Source organism: Coenobita brevimanus, chromosome 91 (assembly GCF_032717465.1).
Source record: "Coenobita brevimanus isolate Jiangsu-jjx chromosome 91, ASM3271746v2, whole genome shotgun sequence".
Classification (NCBI taxonomy): Eukaryota; Metazoa; Arthropoda; class Malacostraca; order Decapoda; family Coenobitidae; genus Coenobita; species Coenobita brevimanus.
Genome location: NC_137044.1, coordinates 16,196,994 through 16,215,768, shown reverse-complemented (window position 1 = coordinate 16,215,768; position 18,775 = coordinate 16,196,994). Strand labels below are relative to the sequence as shown.

General features: G+C 41.6%; 1 protein-coding gene across 1 annotated transcript in view; it reads right to left on the bottom strand.

The window, feature by feature from the left end:
* Positions 1 to 8,911: 8,911 nt before the first annotated feature.
* Positions 8,912 to 18,775, bottom strand: part of LOC145411866 (sodium/mannose cotransporter SLC5A10-like) — a 34,013-nt gene continuing 24,149 nt past the window's right edge. Inside the window, exons 2-3 of the mRNA XM_080281825.1 lie at positions 9,196 to 9,644; positions 8,912 to 9,129 (exon numbers count right to left, since the gene is read on the bottom strand). Coding sequence (XP_080137951.1) covers positions 8,912 to 9,129; positions 9,196 to 9,644 — 667 coding nt within the window. The remainder of the gene's footprint in view (positions 9,130 to 9,195; positions 9,645 to 18,775) is intronic.

Below are 18,775 nucleotides of genomic sequence, written 5' to 3'. Positions count from 1 at the left end.
GGCGTGAAACGTTTTTCACTAGAGCTCCTTGAATAAAAAAAAAAAAAAAAAAAAAAAAAAGTCTGTTGGAAATGGGTTTTACTTTTTCACTTATTACTCGAACACCATACCTTGTATCAAACTGGGACCTCCGGCATTCGAAAGCTAATAAAATTCCCTTTCCAATGATGTATAACATGTAGAGATTGAGTAGTAAACATTCGACTTATGATGTTGGGAAGTGAAATGTATGCTCTTGAATGTTTATTCACACGACTGTAACATATGTATAGCGTGTTTTTTTTTTTTTTTTTTTTTTTTGGTTATCGTGTAGAACAAACATCGACGAATAGGAGTATGTGGGTTTTGTGGCAAAAGAAATATGTTTGGTTGGTGAAAACAAGCTGAGAATACACATCTTTGGAGCACACAGCAGGCGGGGGGGGGGGGGGAGAAAAGCAGGTGCGTCATGTCCCACAAAACTTATTAACTTATCTGCGCGTGAAGGGGTTAAGTTGATCTAAAAGTGGCAGCTCCCAATCTTTAAAACCTTAGTTGCAACAAAACCCCGGTGATGCTGTGCTCCTCACTCTGACTTGATCTAAAATTTGTCCCGGGATCTTGAGTTGTGTTTTAAACAATAGATGAATACTAGAATATGTTGCTGGTCATGAAGACGTGCTGTGGAAAGGATAACCATATTGCATTATCTTGTTTTGCTACTGAACTTTGTGAAATAGGCTGCATAAGGCAAAAATCTAAGGCATATAGAAGGCAGAAGCAGTAGTGTTATCTACTGTATAATTGTCTACTCTAAATGGAAATAATTTGTACTGTATTTCTACAATCATTGTAGTGGTGTTCCTGTAGTGGCCCTTGGATCGTGTGGTTGTGAACAGCATCGAGATAGCATGGTTCCAGAGAGAGGGCAGCCTAATTACGGTTGAAGAGGAGCGATGGGAGACTCCCTGGAGAACTCAAGTAGCAGAGGGGCTTGGCTGCCTGGAAGAGGTGTATAAATCTGTTCAGATGAGTATAGTACTGTCTGTCTGTGTCTGGTTAGGTAACTATGGAAGGTTGAACTGACCAAGGAGGCTCATTCCTACATTACAGTATAAACAAGGATGAAATGGAGGGATAGAGTTGTGAGAGATTTATAGAAGGAGGAAAGAGTTGTGAGTTGGAGAGATGGAGTGCAGAGAGAGAGATGGAACAGGGGGATGAGAGTTGGAGGAATGGAGTGGAGAGAGAAAGAGGGGTGAGGGGGAAGAGAGTTGGAGGGAGGGCAGCCAAATGGCAGAGGACAGGGCAAGGTGGGGGCAATCTGTGTGTAGCTGCTTTCTGTCTATTGGATTAAGGTGTCTGGTGATACAAAAGATAGATAGCTGGATTACTAAATTTCAAGCAATCACACGACATTGATTTGGGAGTGTTAGTTCTGTCCAGCGAAAACAAACTTACAGTTACCAAGAAGACTCATTCCTAACTCCATAACTATAACGTTAACGAAATTGTGTCAGTATAGTACTAAAGGAGTAGGAGTGGGCCAATTCCATCAGATGAAGAACAGACTACAGTACAGCTAAGTGGTGAGATCATTATTCTCACAGTTAAGAAATTGAATGAGATATTTTATCCTTAAACTGGTGTAGATTTATGTGCTTTTGTAGTTTAATATAGCTTAATGGCAGAATGACATTGGCTTCCCTGCACGCCTTTGCCATTTTGCTTCTTTCAGTAGCCTAATTGTTCATAAGTCATTTAGATACTGATTTTAAAATTAAACAGAATGTACAGTAGACTATGCAAAAAATATCAGAGAAGTCTTGTGACTGAAACCTTGAGCCATAACAGTTTTATCCAGTATGAGTGAAGGCAGAGGTAAAGTATGATATCTACCGTATGTGGGTGCAGTCATAGAATTTAATGCGGTCCATTTCACTGCGTATGTGGAGAGGATGGAGGATGACAACTGGGTGCAGAAGGTGAAAGGTGTGAACACCGAGGGTGGAGTTGAGAGGAAGGGGTAAGTTGAGCTGGTTTGGGAATGTAGAGAGGATGACAGCTGGGTGCAGAGGATGATAGATAAGAACATTAAGGATAGAGTTAAACGGAAGGGGTAGACTGAGATGGTTTGGAAGGATGGGATTTGGATGTATTAGTGTTGTGATTGAGAAGCGGTAGATTGAGATGGTTTGGGCATGTGAAGAGGATGGAGGATGACAACTGGGTGCACAGTGCGAGAGGTGTTACTATTGAGTGTAGAGTTGTGAGTGGGAAACTGAAAAAGACCGGGGATAAAGTCAGTGTGGCCTCAAGGACAAATAGAGAAACTGCTAGAGACCAAACAGCAAGGAGAGCTGCCAATAGTTGATCAAGACAGATGCATGCAAGCATTTGGGAGCCTTTATAAATGGACGAAGGAAGGAAGTATTGATTAGTTCCTTTTCTGAGCCCTTAGGTGGGTAAAGAGGTTGAGATGTAAATTTAAGTGCTTCCTCTATTGTGTTTTCCCTATCCGTGTTTTCTGCAACCTGCCTCACCCCATCATTAGGTGGAAAAGATCAAGATGAAAATGAAGATTGTTCCTAGACAGCTCGCTTTTTACATTAGCTGAACTTGAATAGGGAAGTATCATAATCGTGTAAAGGAATAGATGCATTGGTTATTAGGCAAATTTTGGTGTGCATATTTTATCAGTGAGAAAAACTTCTTTACTAGAGCCCTTAACTCAGTTGTGGGTTCATTTATCTGCACGTGAATCTGGAAGACTTCAGGCTGAAATTACCCTTCTATAGTCCACCATTTTCCTTTTCAGTAATACGTATAGAATATTAACTGATAATCCTTGAAATGGATGGATTAGATACAGCCTTCAGTTACGTCCTTCAGCATAAAATTTAGTGTTGAGGTTGCACTGTCATTGTAGTTAAAGGGTTAATGAGTTCTAAAATGTATTTGCATTTCAGGGCAGTTGGAGGGGAGGGGCAGCATCACAGCAGAGGAGGCCACTCCTGCTATAACCACCACCTTTGATGTGGGGGAGCAACACAGCTGGATACTAAACAGGTGAGGGCTCTTAAATTTGTTCTACCTACTGAATTATCTACATGCCAGTCTGTTGAAATAGTCACTGATGGCCGTAGTGATCAACTTGTATAGTTTTGAAATCTTAGTTTTGATACCAGCTTTTGCTAATTGCCAGTTGGCTGCAAAACTTTACCTCAATAGATGTTAGTCAAAATGCACAAAAACCTGTGCTTAAGTAGCTGAGGAAGCTAAGATTGCAAGAATCTTGCAGAATGTTAAAAACTCACAAGTGGAATTATCTGCAGTAGGTGTGTGGCGTGCAGCAATTAAATTGGTATGCTAACAACCATATCCCTGGAAATGACTGTCACCCCTTGTGCCTTATTTCGTCCTTAAATTTTCCAAATAGTTTTGATAAGCTTTGGAGACTTGGAACAGAAGTCAGATATAGCCATTATTGCCCCTTCACTAAGAAAATACCCCAAAGCTGGATAAAATTATTGGGTGTTGGCAGGAGTAAGTTCAAACAAGTGACAGGAAGCTCTCTAACCTCTTCTATAGTGATTTATTCTAGGGGTTAGACTAGTCAGCTTGAGACCCCTGCATTTAAGAGGAAGCTCCCTAACTACTATTCCTTATCTATTTGTTGTAGGGACAGCAGTGTTGATAGTAAAGACTTGTCTTTTATGCAAATTTGTGCTTTTCTAGTTTCCATTGGTACACTTTACATGTTTTCAGATTATATTCATTTTTTACCTTTTGAACTGGAAGATATTGCCATCATTAACCCTCAACACTTTTTCTTAAGTGATTTATTATGCCGATTATACCTTCACTGTCCTATTCTCTCAGACACCAGAGCCATCGGTCCTTCCAGAATTGTAAGTTGCCTGGTGGTGGCAAGAATAAGACCACAAATAAATCACTTAGAGGTGCTAGGGCAGCTGCCTCAGTAACACGAGCCCATCTGAGCCATAAGTCCTCCCTACGTTCTAATATTACCTGTTGATTGCAAGAATAAATCCAAAAATAAATCACTAGGGAAGAGATGCTAGGGGAGTTAAGAAATTGGAAGTAAAACTGTCTGAAATCATCCCTGTGGTTGTTTTTCCTTCTGCCTGTGACTTTTTCCTTCTTTCTGTTAATTTTTCTTCTCCATGGCTGTTTTCCTTTTGCTTGTGATTTTTTTTTTTCATCTTCCTGTGACTTTTTTTTTCCTGCTTGTTACCGTTTTACCTTCTGCCTGTGACTTTTTCTTTCTGAATGTGGCTCTTTTTCCTTCTGCCTGTGACTGTTTTTCTTTCTGCCTGTGACTGTTTTGCCCTCTACCTGTGGCTGTTTTTCCATTTGCCTGTGGCTGTTTTTCTCTCTGCCTGTGACTGTTTTTCTTTCTGCCTGTGACTGTTTTTCCCTCTACCCGTGGCTGTTTTTCCCTCTACCCGTGGCTGTTTTTCCCTCTACCCGTGGCTGTTTTTCCATCTACCTGTGGCTGTTTTTCCCTTATCCGTGTCTGTTTTTCCCTCTTCCTGTGGCTGTTTTTCCCTCTGCCTGTGGCTGTTTTTCCCTCTGCCTGTGGCTGTTTTTCCCTCTACCCGTGGCTATTTTACCATCTGCCAGTGTCTGTTTCCTTTTACCCGTGACTGTTTCCTCTTGCAAGTAACTGTAAAGAATGATTTCCTTGTGCCAGTAACTGTGAATAAGTTTCCTTTTGCCAGTAACTGTGAATAAGTTTCCTTTTGCCAGTAACTGTAAATAAGTTTCCTTTTGCCAGTAACTGTGAATAACTGTTTCCTTTTGTCAGTAACTGTGAATAAGTTTCCTTTTGCCAGTAACTGTGAATAACTGTTTCCTTTTGCCAGTAACTGTGAATAACTGTTTCCTTTTGCCAGTAACTGTGAATAACTTTCCTTTTGCCAGTAACTGTGAATAACTGTTTCCTTTTGCCAGTAACTGTGAATAACTTTCCTTTTGCCAGTAATTGTGAATAACTGTTTCCTTCCGCCAGTGACGTTCCCTGGGGAGGGGTATGAATATTTCCTCAGTATCTCTCCTTGTCCTAAGAGGCGACTAAAAGAGGCCTGAAATACTTATCCAACATCCCTCCTTGTCCTAATAGGAGACTAAAAAGGGCCTGTCTCTAATCTTTCTCACCTTACTGTGCTTTTCTCTTCTGTCCCATCTCTCTTCTTGATATTTCCATTTTTCTTCAGGCCTTCATTTTCCTGCTGCTACTATCAGGTTAGACATTTGGTTTTATGACATGGATAGTTTAAGGACCTCCCACTGACACACTCACCCGCCACTCCTCCCTGTGCATTGTTAAACCATTTCATCACTAAAACCAGTTCAAAGCCAGTCACAGTGCCAAGTAGCCCATTTATGACTTGGTTCTAGTTCATTATTCCTTCCTTCCTACTGCCCATGACAATCGTTAATGCAGCATCCAGGCATGTTTCAGTGAATGGATCTTGACTTTGTTAAATTTTGTTTGGAATGATTGTTCAAAACCGTTCCAACTTTATTTTTCATGTAATCCTAATATAAAAATATAGTACTCTGTTGGACTACTTCGACAGATGTTTAGAGAGAAAACACACTGGAAGTATGATTTATTATCTTTAGGTGTAATATTGTTTACAGTTTTTGCCTTAAAAATTATGCCATCATCATTATTATTGTTTAGTGAGTTAAGGTGGTCCCACTCGCAGATGTTACGAGTTTAAGTGGGTGTGTTTGCAGGGTTTCGTGTGAGGCAGGGCAGCGTGTGGTGTAAGGTGAGGTAGGGTGTGGTGTGAGGTGTGAGGCAGGGCGGGGTGTGATGTGAGGCAGGGAATAGTGTGCTGTTAGACAGGGCAGTGTGAGGTGGGACAGGGTGTGGTGTCGTGTGAGGTGTGAGCGTGGAAGAGTGTGGTGTCAGGTGTGAGGTGGGGCAAGGTGTCAGGCAGGGCAGGGTGTGGTGTGAGACGGAGCAGGGTTTTGTGTGAGGCAGGGCAGCGTGTGGTGTAAGGTGGGGTAGGGTGTGGTGTGAGGTGTGAGGCAAGGCAGGGTGTGATGTGAGGCAGGGAATAGTGTGCTGTTAGGCAGGGCAGTGTGAGGTGGGACAGGGTGTGGTGTGGTGTGAGGTGTGAGCGTGGATGGGTGTGGTGTCAGGTGCGAGGTGGGGCAAGGTTTTGTCAGGCAGGGCAGGGTGTGGTGTCAGGTGTGAGCCAGGGCAGGGTGTGGTGTGAGGCAGGGCAGGGTGTTGTGTGAGGTGGAGCAGGGTGTGGTGTGATGCAGGGTAGGGTATGGTGTGAGGCAGGGCAGGGTGTGGAGTGGTGGACGTGCGAGGCAGGGCAGGATGTGGTTTGAGGTGGAGCAGGGCTTTGTGTGAGGCAGGGCAGTGTGTGGTGTGAGGAGGGGCAGGATGTGGTGTGAGGTGTGATGCAGGGCAGGGTGTGGTGTCAGGCAGGGCAGGGTGTGGTGTGAGGAAGGGAAGAGTATGGTGTTAGGCAGGGCAGTGTGAGGTGTGGAGTGGGACAGGGTGTGGTGTTGTGTGAGGTGTGAGCCGTGGCAGGGTGTGGTGTGAGGTGTGAGGCAGGGCAGGGTGTGGTTTGAGGGGGGGCAGGGTGTGGTGTGAGGCAGGGCTGGGTGTGGTGTGAGATGTGAGGCAGGGCTTAGTGTGGCGTGAGGTGTGAGGTAGGGCAGGGTGTGTGTGAGGCAGGGCAGGGTGTGGTGTCAGGCGGGAGAGTGTAATGTGTGAGGTGGGGCAGGGTGTAGTGTGAGGGATGAGGCAGGGCAGGATGTAGCGTGAAGTAGGGCAGAGTGATATGTGAGGCATGGAAGGGTGTGGTGTGGTGTAAGGTGTGAGGGGGGGGCAGGGTGTTGTGTGGTTTGAGGTGTGAGGCTGGGCGGGCTGTGGTGTGAAGGGCGAAGCGGGGCTGGGTGTGGTCAGGTGTGAGGTGGGCCAGGCTGTGGCGTGAGGTGGGGCAGGGTGAGGCGTGAGGCAGGGTAGGGTGTGGTGTGAGGTGGGGCAGGGTGTGGTATGACTAGGGTAGAGTGTTGTGTGAGGTATGAAGTGAGGCCGGGCGTGGTGTGAGACAGGGCAGGGTGTGGTTTGAGGCTGGACAGGGTGTGGTGTGGGGCGGGACAGGGTGTTGTGTGAGGTGTGAGGCGGAGCAGGGTGTTGTGTGAGATGGGGCAGGGTGTGGTGTGAGGCGAGGCAGGGTATGATGTGAGATGTGGCAGTGTGATGTGGTGTGAGGTGTGCAGCTGGGCAGGGTGTGGTGTGAGGCGGGGCAGGGTGTGGTTTGACGTGGGATAGGGCGTGGTGTGGTGTGAGGTATGCCATTTTGACAAATAATACAGTATCGCGCAGTCGTTTAGTGATATGAGAGTAATTACTGAAACTGGCATATGTCAAGTGAGTTGGGTGCGCTTTCTATGTGCGAAAATATTTTGTACTGATCTTTATGATGCATTAATGCAAACCCAGGCTGCACGGTTGCACAGTGTTTAGCAGTGCATGTTAACAAAGCCCTCTTCATCCTTTGTTGTATGCCATGTTTACTTGTATGGCTCTGCATGGCTTTAACTGGGCAGAGCAATGCAAGACATGGTATATAGCAAAGTGATGAGCAGCATATGCTCTTGGAAGCATCCTCGGGAAGGGCATGGAACCTCCCTCCCTATCTCGATAAATGGGCCACGAAAATTCGGACTGAGAACCCTCACCGTTTGGGTTACCAGTCCGTATTTCTCTGGCCCATTTATCGAGATAGTTTATTTTTCAACTTCCGGACTCTTGTGTATATAGACTGTGGAAATAAAAGCAATGTCATGTTACAATGTCTTTACACTTTTTTTTTTTTTTTTTTACATGTTTTCTGTACATATCGTCACCCTCATAAAGAAACTGCCTAAGTCATTTTTCGGCGATTTCTAGATTTTTGCCTAAATAATTTCTTCATCACGTGGCACACCTACTGATATAGCTGCCTTTGCCAGGTCTAGGGTGTGAGTGGTCTAAAATGCGCCTCAAATTTCTGCCTAAGTCATTGAAAGTCAAGACAATGAGACAGTTTTTTTTTCGATTTCCCGAAAAAAAAAAAAAATGACTTAGGCAGTTGCTGTATGAGGGTGACGATATATATTCAAATGTGGACTTCGAAAAAAAATAAAAGAAAATAATGTCAAGACATATATGAATTGTGAGAAGGAGAGATCACTTCGTACTATTTATATATGTCTTGGTATTACGTTCTTTGATATTTTTTCAAAGTCCACATTTTGTACACGTAGTATGAGAGATCACGTCGTGTCCAATACAAGTCTGAAAAGCATGGTGATGGTGAGGAAATAAAAGAAAGTTTTGCGAAAGATTCTCCAGATATGGAGAAAAGAATAACAGTAATGTATAGTCTGTTACTCCTCACCAGAAGATACCAATTATAGTAGCAGTGACAACAAGCAGAAGGATAGAATGGAGACGGTAATTTTGCCAGAGGGGGTTGCTTCCTAGTTCCTTTGTCTCTGCCCTGTATTGCTCCAATGACCATAATATAATCCTGTCTTCCCGCACACCTCCTGGCACTACAAGACTTCCCACAATTAAGACCAGGGTAGTGAAACCTACGAGGACTGGTGGTATGTAGAGAAACTGGATATGGATAGAGTGGTAGATCTCATTTTCCAGGAAAAGAGCAGCCCCTGTCAGTGTTCCAAGAAGTAGAGCAAGTAAAGCAGCATGTGGCTTAGCACCAGGCCAGAGGAACCCAATAATATAGACAGCCAGAACTGGTGGTACCGTGTAAGAGAAAATTTTCTGGAAGTATTGAAAGAGTGAGGGAAAGCGTTGTATTTGAGGTGCCCATGCCACTGCCAGCACCATAACTACCACTGTGACTCCTTGACCCACCAACTTCAGTCATGCTGAACTGAGGTCTGGCCAAAATCGTCGAACCCAGTCCATGGTGACCACTGTGGCTGCTGCATTGAGAGAGGAGTCAAGTGCAGACGTGAGTGCTGCTAGGAACCCAGCCAATACTAGTCCAAGGAGACCAGGTGGCAGAAGGTCAAACATGAGTGTAGGATAGACCAGGTCAGGACGGGTCAGGTCAGGGTATAATAGCCATGCAGCCAGACCTGGGACCACCATGATAAACAAAACAAATAATTTTAGTGCTCCAGCAAACAGCGCACCTCACTGACCCTCCCTCACACTCCCTGCACTGAGCATACGCTGTGCTATGAACTGGTTAGTAGCAAAGAAGAAGAGGCCAAGTATGAAGACTCCCAGTAAACCAGGCCAGGGCATGATGGGATCACTGACGGGTCTGATGAGTGACATATAGCCTTGAGGTTGTGCAGCCACCATGACGTGCCATCCTCCTGCCCGGTTCACTGCAGCCACAGTCATAATGATGGATCCCCCCAGCAGCAGCACTGCCTGTATGGCATCGGTGACCATAACAGCAGCCAGGCCCCCCGTCACGGTGTAGAGTCCCGCCACAACTGCCAGTGCCACCGTGATGTGCCACAGCTCCCACCCTGGCACCAGTATCTGCAGCAGTAGTGCACCAGCATAGTGTGTGCCAGCATTTTCAACCACCACATTTAACAGCAACGTCAGCGCTGAGTAGTAGTACCGTGCACAGGGGCTGAAAACACACCCATCATACAAACATTAGTAATAGCTAAGCCGGATTGTGTTGTATGGCTTATTTCAGTCTGTATATCTGTATTATTTTTTATATGTTACATATTCTAGTATAATAATCTTACTTCAATCAGTTTTTGTTAGCTCAGGCCTGATTCTTGTTGTCTAAGGAAGCTTAGTAACACCTCTTTTTCATCAGTATATTTTTGCACATGGGATGTTACTGTTTACTTTTAAGGTATTTTTGCAGTCTGTGCTGATAAAAAAAGGGATAGAAATAACATATAAGAGAATAATGTGGTATATAAAAAAAAGAAATAGTTAAAGAAAGAGATTACAAAGCCTCTTAAGCTGATGAGAATATAACCCTCAGAATCACAAGCCAAACCATATTATACTATGAGCATCATAGCAAATTTTGACTTTACATCCACTGAAGATTTCAAACCTTCAGCTCACCAAATTATTTAGTAATTCAGACTGAGTGTTACTGTAATACAGGGCGATCTGTATATTGCACTTCCTAATTTTGTGTATTGTGGGGACAGCTAAGGCTTCTTGTGTGAAGAGCGAGTACATTTTGGTTGCTGCTTGAAATTGGTGATCAGCCGTTCAATCAAGGGATGTATAAAAGGAGACACTGTACACTCACAGAAGATTATATGAAATGATGCAGAGTGGACACTGGTAAAGCTGACTGAGCCATCCTTGCAATACTGTACGATGTCTGAGAACTGTGTTGCGTACTTAATTACACCCACTCTTGAAAAGTGTGTGTGTGTGTGTGTGTTCTTACCTAATTGTATCTTAACAGGACTAAGTCAAGCTCGTACTGTTCCGTGTATTAAATCACTTTTATCATTCATAGCCTTAAATTTATGAATTGTTTTGACAAATACTGTTTCATTCGGTAGTGCATTCCACGGATCAGTTGCCCTATTTGGGAACCTGAATTTCCTTACGTCTTTATCACCTCTCTTTTCATGCAGTTCTTTGCAGTGTCCTCTTCCTGATGCTTCCCCATTGGTTATATACTCATTTATGTCTATTTTCTCTTTCCTTGAGACACATTTATATGGCATAATCATGTCTCCTCTTTTCCTTCTCCCTTGTAGTGTCGGCAGATTCACTTTTTCTAGTCTTTCTTTCGTACCTTAGATCCCTTAAGCTTGGTAGCCATCTGGTAGCAGCTCTTTGAACTTTTTCAATCTTATCTATGTTTTTTGAGATGAGGATTCCAGACTAACGATGCATACTCCATGGTTGGTCTGATGAATGATGTTATTATCTTTCTCAACATGTCTTCATTTATGTATGTGAATGCTATTCTCATGTTTGCAAGCAGTGTATACATGTTCTGTACCTTCTCACTGATGTGGTCAGCCGGAGATAGACTGTTACTGATAATCACACCTAGGTCCTTCTCTCTTTCTGATATGTGTAGAGTTTTACTCCCTAACTTATAATCCCAATCAGGTCTTTTTCCACTTTTACCAAACTTGATTACATGACACTTGTCCACACTGAATTCCATTTGCCATGTATTACTCTATTCATGAGATTTAATTCTTTTTGTAGGTCCCTACAAGAGTATTCTTCTTTGTATTTTTGCATCATCAGCAAACGTATTTAGATAGCTTCCATTTCCACTGTTACTACTATGTCATTTATATTCGCTAAATACATAACTGGCGCCAGCACTGAGCCCTGTGGAACTCAGCTAGTCACTTCCCTCCATGATGAGTTCATTTCCCTTTTTCTGTGAAAATCTTGCATCCAACAGTACAGTTTGCCTCGGATTCCTCCTTGATGATAGAGTTTCCATAAAAATCTTTGGTGCGGTACTCTGTCAAATGCATTCTTGATATCTGGATAGATACTGTCCACCCATCCTTCTCTTTTCTGTAATGTTTCTTCAACTCTGTCATAGTAGTTTAACCCGCCCCATCCCGACGTTTTTGGACTTTTTTTTTTTTTTTTTTTTTTTTTTTTGCTCAAACATCTGCTTTTGGTGAGAAACATCGAAAATTCATAAAGAAATCGCTCACCTGAGGTTTAAAATACCCGATTTAAGTGCGAGTACTTCTTTACCTGACTGGGTTTTCTAACAGGCTGGCACCAAAGAAAACGAGTTCTATGGGAGGGTAACTATTTTATCCACTCATAAACAGTATTTATTTACTTGGTACGAATTTATATGTAGTACAAGAGTATATGGGTTTTCAAACAGTAATATAGGCATTATAAGCATTGTTTCACTCACTAACTCATCACCATTCATGACCTTTTTTTTCCCACATTACCTGATCATCATTTCTGACTTTTTCTTCCTCTAATGCTATGTAAACTATGTCCTCTACATTGTCATCGATTGGGGAATCACCCTGGCCCTGAATGTCTTTATTGGCAAGGGCACTGGTAACAGGTGAATTGCCGAGACAATGGCGTGCAGGGGGGGGGGGAAAGAGGTTATGCGGTGTAAGGCATTGTTCCTGCTTTTCATCTTGTAGAGGAATAGAGGAAGGTGTCCCGTGTGTACATGCCAAAAATCACTCGCGAAATCACTCGCGAAAATTGAAAATTGTGCAAATTAGGGACCTTGCAATGTTGCCGCGTTAATTCACGTCGCCGAGACGGCACGGGTTAATAGATTACTAACACATGATTTTCCCTTTCTATAACAAAACTGTCTTTCTGTTATCATATGGTGTTCTAGATGGTTTACCCAAACTTTTCTTATCAGCTTTTCCAAAACATTCCTTACAAACTGGTTGGTTAGTGATACTGGTCGGTAGTTGAGTAGATTTAGTCTATTCCTTTTCTTGAATAAGGGAACAATGTTTTCTTCCAAATATTTGGTAGTTTACCTTGACCCAAGGATTCCTTGAATATTAAAGATAATGGTCTACTTAACTCCTTTGCACATTCATGTAGCATCCAACATGCAACTTCGTCAGGACCAATTGCTTTTCCTTTGTCTAATTTACTTAACTCCTCCTGTATTTCTTTATCTGATATTTGTATACAGTAGAACCTCGGTCCTCGAACACAATCCGTTCTGGAAGGCTGTTCCAGGACCGAATTGGTCGAGGACCGAACTAATTTTCCCCATAAAAAATAATGTAAATCATTTTAATCCGTTCCAAGACCCCAGATGCTTACCTATTTAAGTACCAGTGCTTTCCTTTACGAGGTGACTGTATATTTCTCTTGCCTTTTCACAAATTATATACTCACTAACACTGTCTCCTGCTAACTGTTTCTCATTGATGAAGATAAGCAATAATTTTTCCACTTCTTCAATTATTTTCCGCACTACTTTCCTCTTTTCATTACCAGTAGCCATACTGGATGAACTTGCTTTCTTTGGAGCCATTATTAGGGGCTAATACTGCACTGAATCAAGAAAAATGTGAAGCACAGCAGGATAACCACGTTGACGAACAACAAAGGTGGACGTGTGACTGTCGGTCGCCCAGCTTCCCTTTGTTTGGCAATGTTCAGGTTGGTCGAGGTCCGATATTTTGGTCAACCTCTGGAGCAAAAATTTCTTGAATTTTTTGGTCGAGGTCCGATTTATTCGACATGTGAGACGTTCGAGGACTGAGGTTCCACTGTATCTGGTAATATGTGTGGGCATGCATGTTCCATATCATCCCTCTCAAAATTATTTTCTTCTGTAAAAACTGATTGGAAATTCTTGTTTAGTGCTTCACATATATCTTTTTCTTGTGTATAGATGATCCCTTCATCCGTAATGGATTGTATTTTATCATTTACTTTGGTTTTGCTTCGGATGTAGCTGTAAAATAGCTTCGGTTGATCAGTTTTGGCACCAACCCTGTTCCTGGTTCATATTAATGATCTCTTATCTGTCACCCACAATCCCATCCACTCATATACAGATGACTCAGCACTACATAGTTCAATGACACTCAGACACCCATTTACAAAGTCTAATATCTCTACCTAGAGCCATCTCCATAAATCAAGACCTATCGACGATCAGTGAATGGGGACAAAACAACCTTCTCATTTAATGCTTGTAAAGCTAAATATATACAATTTACTAACTGACAGATATTGCCAGATCCGTATATTACCTTCAGTGCTACTAACATTCCCATCTCCAAAAGTATTGAAATTCTCGGCATCTTACTTAACAATGCCCCCAGCTGGACCTCTCATGTTAGATCACTTGCTAAAACTGCCTCAAAGAAACTTGGATTATTGTACAGAGTCCGTAACTTCTTCACTGACGAGCAGTTAGCTATAATTTATAAGAGTTATGTGCACTCTCATCTTGAATATTGCTCATCCTTGTGGAATGGATGTGGAGAGGTTGCATTAAAACAACTAGAGAAAATTCAGAACAAAGCTGTTAGAACTATTAACAACCCTGCCATAACAAATGAACTACCTGCCCTACAAGTAAGAAGGAATGTTGCCTCCCTTGCATTATTTAAGATATTTTTATGGCAAATGCTCAGACGAAGTTGCGTCCATGGTGCCACCTCTCCATGCCTTCCCTCATGTTACACGGGCATCTGGGAGCGTTTATGACTGGAATGTCACCCAGCCATATTGCAGAACTTCTGCCTATCAGAATTCTTTCGTTCTCCAAACTGCATCTCTCTCTGGAACTCGCTTCCCCAGAGTTGTTTCCCTCCAAACTTCAGCCTACAGCTGTTAAGTCTAACTGTTACAGATATTTTATGAACAGAGGACACCATTAATCTTGTGTATGGATTTTTTTTTTTTCTCAATTGTTTTTCCTTCCTCTGTTCTGTTATTTAATAAAAAAATTACTTTTATGATGTCTTCCCCAAACTGTCTTAGGGCTTCTCTCTCTATTCTTGTATAAACGTTTCTTATCTGTTTATAGTTGTTGCATGCCCTCTCACTATTGTGTCTTCTGTATCTATTCCACAACGTCTCTTTTTTTCTTTTGATTTTTTACATTCTTTATCAAATCATTTATTTTCATTTCTGCTTCTTTGTGTTGAGGGATGTGATTCTGGAATCCTGTTTCATAAAGTTCACATAATTTTCTGTATATAACATTTAAATCTTGTCCTCCAAGCTCTTTTTCCCAATCTGTTTCAAAGAAGTATTTCTTTAGGTCATGATAGTTGCCCTTTTTGTAGTTTAGACTCTTTTTGTAACTTTCATTGCTGTTAACTATGTCATATGGAATCCTGAAATTGCAATTAAATACTGCATGGTCGCTTTTACTGAATGGAGGGTGATAAATTATATTGTCAATATTTTCTTTCCTAGTAAATATAAGATCTAGTACTGATGGTACATCAGGTCCTCTTTTTTTGGTGCTTTCCTTTCCGTGTTGTGTTAGGAAAAACTCCTGCACAAGATGCAGGAGCTTTAGGTCCCAACAACTTTCATGGCTTTTTATATCTAGAGTATTCAAATTTATATTTGTATTGAAATCTCCACTGAACATAATTCTTTCAGATTTTTCCTCCATTCTGTGTAGTAATGCTCTTAAACTCTGACTTGTACTCTCTGCCAGGTCTTCATATTCGTCTCTTTTCCAAGTGTTTGATCTGGGTGGCATGTATAAATTTGCCACAATCAATTTCCCTTCAGATGTAATCATCTCTACTGCAATTAGTTCTACTTGTGAGGGTATATCTAGTTCTATTTCTTTGACTTGTAGATTTTTTTTTTATATTATAATTCCTCCTCCTTTTTTTTGAGTTCCTATATCTTTTCAATATTTAGGTTTAGGGTATCGTTTGATATCCTTGATGTTAATTTTGTTTCAGTTAGGCAAACAATATGTGGTTCTTTTCCCTGATATAATCATTCATCTCTAATGATTTAGATACCATTCCATCTACATTTGAGTACATCAACCTAATCATCTTCGTTACATACTTGTCATGACTTGGGTCTACTACCTTCCCCTTTTTTATTCTCTCCTGGTTATGTACCACTTTCGTACCTGCAATCCAATTACTTTGTAGAAAAATGTATTCTTCTCCTCCTCTGATCTTCCCTCGTTCTTTGTTCTTCCTCCTCCCTCTTCTCTTTTAGTAATCCCAGTTCTCTTGAGTTAGGCATCTCTTTATCCATACATTTTTTAATTCTTCATTTTCCATAAGTTTATTTGCATTTTTTAGTATCTGCTCCACAGTGTTTACACTCTGGAAGGTTACTTGCAGTGGCCTTGGCTTATTTCTCTCATATTTCCCTGCCTTTTGTATTCCTTTATGGCTTTATTATAGATTTCTTCTGATATTTCCTTCAATGTGCTCATTACATTTGCCATCTCCTTTTTGTCTCTCGAGATCTTGTTTTTTATTTCTTCCTCGTCTATACCAGTGATTACTAAAGATTGTTGATATCTGCTGAGTCTTTGACCAATTTTGGATTGTCCTGGATTATTTTTTTCACTTCTTTTTATAATGCTCTTTTCTTTGACTATTGTTTCTAAGTCTTTCTTTACTTTCACCATTTCAGGATACGTAGTTTCCACATCATTTTTGTTGCTTTGCAACGCTTCATTTACCTGGGTTATCTTCTGAATATCACAGCTCTGATCTATCAGACTGCAGACTGCTTGCTTGCCTAATTTTCTCTGTATCATTTCCAGACTCTTCCTTAACACTCTCATGGTTGACAACTGTGCTTGCCATTTCACTAATCTTCCGTCTAAGTGAAACCACATCAACTGACAGCTCATCTATTGTCGTGTCTTTCTTGTTTACTTCCTTTACTAATTTGTCATTTACCTCCTTCTGCATGTGCAATTGCTTCTTAAACTCATCCATTTCACTCTGAAATGCCTTCTCCAATCTGTTTACCTGTTCTGCCTGTTTATTGATCATCTCCATTTCAACCAGTTCCTGGTAGAAATCATCATCCTGTATTCTACCTTTTTTCCTTTTCTTAACTCCTTCCAAATTTGCTTTACTAAAGATGGGTTTCATCTTGTGGTACTAAGAGAAAGATTCTACTTACAAGTATGCATTCCTTGGTGCACTCCCAGACAAACACTAATCAGCTGATAAGCTTGCTCGGCACAATCCTGCATTACTTTGCTTTATTTTGTTATCTGAACAACACTTTTACCTAAACTTCCTCTTTTACATTAGCACACCCTTTTGTTTACCCTAGTACAGAGCTTGACTCACATAAAGATACTATTTAGGCATGGCCAGTTGTGGCCCAGGTTGGTCAAGCGCGGAACGATGTGTCGTCCGTCTTCTCTCTTTGATGCCTCAAGTGTGTGTGTGTGTGTGTACCTAGTTGTGATATACAGGAAATGAGCTACACTCGTGGGGTCCCATCTCTGTTTCTCAGTAAGTCAAATTTTGCTTTGAACTTGTTTAAGTTTTTAGACTGGACTATCTCTCTGCCCAGGCCATTCCACAGGTCTATGCATCTATAAGAAAAACTATACTTCTTGATATCCTTCAAACAGCTTGGCGTTTTTAGTTTTCATTGTGTCCTCTTGTTACTTTCCCATCCCATACAAACAGATCTTCTCTGTCACTTTTTTTTACTCCCATCCTGGCCCTGAACGCTGCAATCATGTTACCCCTCTCTCTCCTTTCATCTAAGGAAGGCAGGTCTAGTTTTTCCAACCTTTACCTGTACGACAGACCTGCCAGGATAGTGTCCATCTTGGTTGCTGATCTTTGTATTCTTTCAATCTTTTTTATATCTTTCACGTGGGAACCACACTACTGCCGCATATTCCAACCTGGGGCGGATCACAGCCACTATCAATTTTTTCATCATCTCCTCATCCTGGTAATGATAGACTATTCTTAAGTTAGTCAAGGGATGATATGTCTCTCTGTCTTGTTAATGGGGTTGTGTTTTTCATGTGACATATTATCCTGGACCAGCACTACCAAGTCCTTCTCGTCTCGCTTTTGTGAATGTTCCATTACCCATCAAACAATTTAGTGATGGTCTCTTGGTACTTTTACCTATTTCCACTATTTTACTTTTTTTTTTAAATTTGAATTTCATTTCCTACATTCGGCTCCAATCATGAATCCTATCCAGGTCCTCCTGTAGCATTTTACAGTCTTCCTCAACTACTACTCTCCTCATGGTCTTCGCATCGTCAGCAAAGAGATTTGCGTAACTGTTCATTCCATCTACCATATTGTTTACCTAAATCAGGAACATCACAGGTGCTCACACAGAGCCCTGTGGGACTCGACTTGTTACTTCCCTCCATCCAGACATCCTGTCTTTTATTACTATCCTCATTTGTCTGTCTCTCAAGAAGTCTCTCATCCACTCAAGAGGTTCCCCTTCTGTCCTCCTGTGTGTTCCAATTTCCACATCAGTCGCTTCTGGGGTACCTTGTTAAAGGCTTTCTCTAAATCTAAATACACACAATCCACCCAACTATCTCTCTCCTGTTGCACGTCTATCGCCCTTGAGTAGAAGCTCAACAAGTTGGAAACACACCACCTTCCACTTCTGAATCCAAACCGACTTTCTGCCAAAACGTCCATCTCCTCCAGATATTTTATTCATCTATCTTTCAGGATTTTCTCGCACAGTTTTGCAACCACGCTGGTCAGGGACACTGGCCTTTAATTCAGGGGTACTGCCTTGTTCCCTCCCTTATAAATTAGTACCAAATTGGCCCTCTTCCATTCCCGAGTCACTTTGCCTTCTTCCAGAGAACACACAATTAAACTGTGAATCTAATCCATCATTTGTTCTCTGCATTCTTTTAGTATCCAATTAGAGATCCCGTCTGGTCCTGGGGCCTTCCTCACATCTCTAGTTTCCAGTAATTTGTATAATTCTTGCACTTCGGTCTTTACATATTTTAACACTGCATTTCTAGTCACTCCCTCCTCCTCCACAAAATCACTTTCTCTAGTGAAGACAGATTGGAAGCATTTATTCATTATTTCAGCTTGCATAACCGCATCTTTATAGACATTTCCTTCTACTTTCAGCTTAATGATTTCTTCCTTTTGTTTCAATTTGTCATCAACAACCAGTAAAACATTTTAGGTTCTTCCTTACCTTTTTCGAAGTTTCCTTCTTCCTCTTTAATTATCCTTGAATAATCATTTCTAGTTCTTTTATATTCTTCCTTAGTTCTACCATTACTTCTCTTTCTCCACTTGT